Consider the following 2,567-nt stretch of genomic DNA (forward strand, 5'->3'; position numbering starts at 1 on the left):
CACAATTTTAGGTGCTCAAATAACGTATTGACAGTAGTTTAGTTCCAGAAATTGGACATCTTATCTTAATGAAAATAGTGATGGATCACGATTGATTGCAATCCTAAAATAAATACACTCAATTTCTCAAAAAGTAATTTATTTCAACTATTGATTTCCAATCAAACTATTCAATTCACAGCTAGTTTTACGCCATAAAACAATATCAGTCGTTGAACTAAATTCTAAATCAAAGACTGAGCTATAAAGAGCTATAACTACAATAATATGTCTATATTCTTATACATATCTGATACATTTTGTTAATCATGTGAAAGAATTGTTTATAATAGATTGATTACTTCAAATACAATACAAAGGGTACAAAGTTGGGATATATTGAAATTGCACAAAGCAACACAACTTTGAAAATGGAAATACATTGAAAAAACTTCATCAAACAAAAGCTCGTATCAATATTTTAACAAGTTAGCTTGTTTGGAGCAAAAATGGACAGCAAAAACAGGGGTTGTATTCAACATGGATTCTTGTGTCAATTACCATTTTGTCATAATTCTACCAACCTATTTCGACATCAAAAAAGCATAAATGATAACTAATGCAAAACTTATGATGGAAAAACAAGGAAGGAGACTTTAACATAAGGTACATCCAATTAAAATTTCAAGAACAAATTGTGCCCCATAGGTAAGATGTAAGAATATCAAATTTGGTTTTCAATTTGTATCAGAGCATACATCTCTGCTATCGGTGTAAATATTCAGTTTGGTTCAGTTTTCTGATGAAGAACGGATTGGTTTGGTATCATATCAAACATCATAATTCCACATATACATAAAGAACAAAAAATGCTTTTTAAAATGCATACAAATTAAATTCATAATAAAACCCAAAAAATCAAGCAGATTTCTACTTCAAAATCAGAAAACCAACCATTCAACTTAAAATCCAAAACACCATGAGAAATAACATAAAAAATTCGGAAATATCAACTATCAATTACTCAGTTCAAATAGATCAAACTCTCAAACATTACTTAATAATTATTAAAATTAAAATAGAACTTAAAAGACAAAAAAAAAAACCTAAGCAGTAAGAAGAACAGCACCACCAGCCTCTTTAATCTTCTTCTCAGCAATCTTGGAAACAAGTTTAGCTTTAACAACAACAGGCTGATTCTTCGGCAAAACACCTTTACCCAAAACCTTAAAGTAACCAAACTGAGTAACATCGATCACTGGTGCAGTTTCCTTCGATTTAGAAGCTTTATCCTTCACCTCTTGAGGAAGAAGAGACCAGAGAGTGTCGATGTTCACCGTTGGACAGTGGAATTTGTTGCGGAGTTTGTGGAAGTAACGCATTCCTACTTTACCGAAGTAACCGGGATGGTACTTGTCGAAGAGGATGCGGTGGTGGTGCATGCCTCCGGCGTTTCCTCGTCCTCCAGGATGCTTGCGGTGTTTGCCTATGCGTCCGTGGCCGGCGCTGACGTGGCCGCGCTTCTTGCGGTTTTTCTTGAGGCTGGTGGTCATGGTTAGATGTGGTTGAATCTAGGGTTCGGCGAAATGGGAATGGTAACGTGGTGATTTCGGTTTAACAGCATTTTGTTGTTGATAAATTGGGCTTTTTGTGGCATTGAGCCCATACCTTGTCTTATGTTTTAACCCCACAGAATTGCTCATATGCTCCGCCCCAGAAATTTCGAAAATGCCCTTACTCAAAGGATATAATGGGGCTTTATTTTTTTAGATTCACCAATTTTTAGAATTTTTACACTATTAATTCGGTTAATCCGAATAAGTATTGTTCAGAAGGACAAATCCGATAAGGGCATTTTCATATTTTTGAGAGTGTAAGATGAATAATTTTCTTTCCCCGATTGAAAAGGACAACACCTTTACCCACCTCACATTTTTTAAAACCATTCAAAAATGATAGCAACTAGATGAGTTTAGAGTATGGTAAACCTCATTAACTCAATGACCCAATCCAATCTCAATCGTCTAGTTCAGTGTTTTTTTAATTTGATTGAACTAATAGCAATTCGGTCAAAATCAAGCGTGTTTAATTTTCATTTTCTGTTCTGAAATTTTTTAAAAATTAAAATCAGTTTTAATTTTGAGTTTTTAATTTATCCGTTAGGTATTTTAATTTTTAATTGAGTTTTAGTTTTTATTTATTTGAATTACTCTTTTTATTCAATTTTATTATGAATTCACCAAATATAAAAAAATAATGACACAAAAATAATTCAAAATATATATAATTTTAATTATTTTAAAATAATTTAAATATTATAAAATTATAATTTATTTAAGTATAATAATTTTAGTAATAGTGGTTAAAAGTGGTAGTTGTGAATAATAGCAAGACATTGGTGATTGATATTCGAAGGTGGCTACAACTCTTTAAAGAGACAAATGATAGTTGGTGGTCATAATGTGATTGACGGTGACTATAGTGGTGAACAGTGGTCGGTGGCAGTGACAGATATGATGGTCGGTGGAGGTGGCGATGGTTGGTGGGTGGTCAAAAGGGGATGGTCAGTGGTGATGGTGGTGGCGATT

The 2,567-nt window shown here is 33.0% G+C and overlaps 1 protein-coding gene across 1 annotated transcript; it reads right to left on the reverse strand.

Annotated features, from left to right (window-relative positions):
* Positions 1 to 966: 966 nt before the first annotated feature.
* On the reverse strand, positions 967 to 1,606 carry LOC101490218 (large ribosomal subunit protein uL15y). Its single transcript, XM_004509615.4, has one exon. The coding sequence runs from the start codon at positions 1,530 to 1,532 to the stop codon at positions 1,086 to 1,088; it is 447 nt and encodes a 148-aa protein (XP_004509672.1). The 5' UTR covers positions 1,533 to 1,606; the 3' UTR covers positions 967 to 1,085.
* Positions 1,607 to 2,567: the final 961 nt, after the last annotated feature.

Source organism: Cicer arietinum, chromosome 7, assembly GCF_000331145.2.
Source record: "Cicer arietinum cultivar CDC Frontier isolate Library 1 chromosome 7, Cicar.CDCFrontier_v2.0, whole genome shotgun sequence".
NCBI classification, from domain to species: domain Eukaryota; kingdom Viridiplantae; phylum Streptophyta; class Magnoliopsida; order Fabales; family Fabaceae; genus Cicer; species Cicer arietinum.

What these genes read in the sequence shown, in the direction of transcription:
- LOC101490218 (XM_004509615.4), bottom strand. Translation starts at nt 1,532, where the DNA reads ATGACCACCAGCCTCAAGAAAAACCGCAAGAAGCGCGGCCACGTCAGC.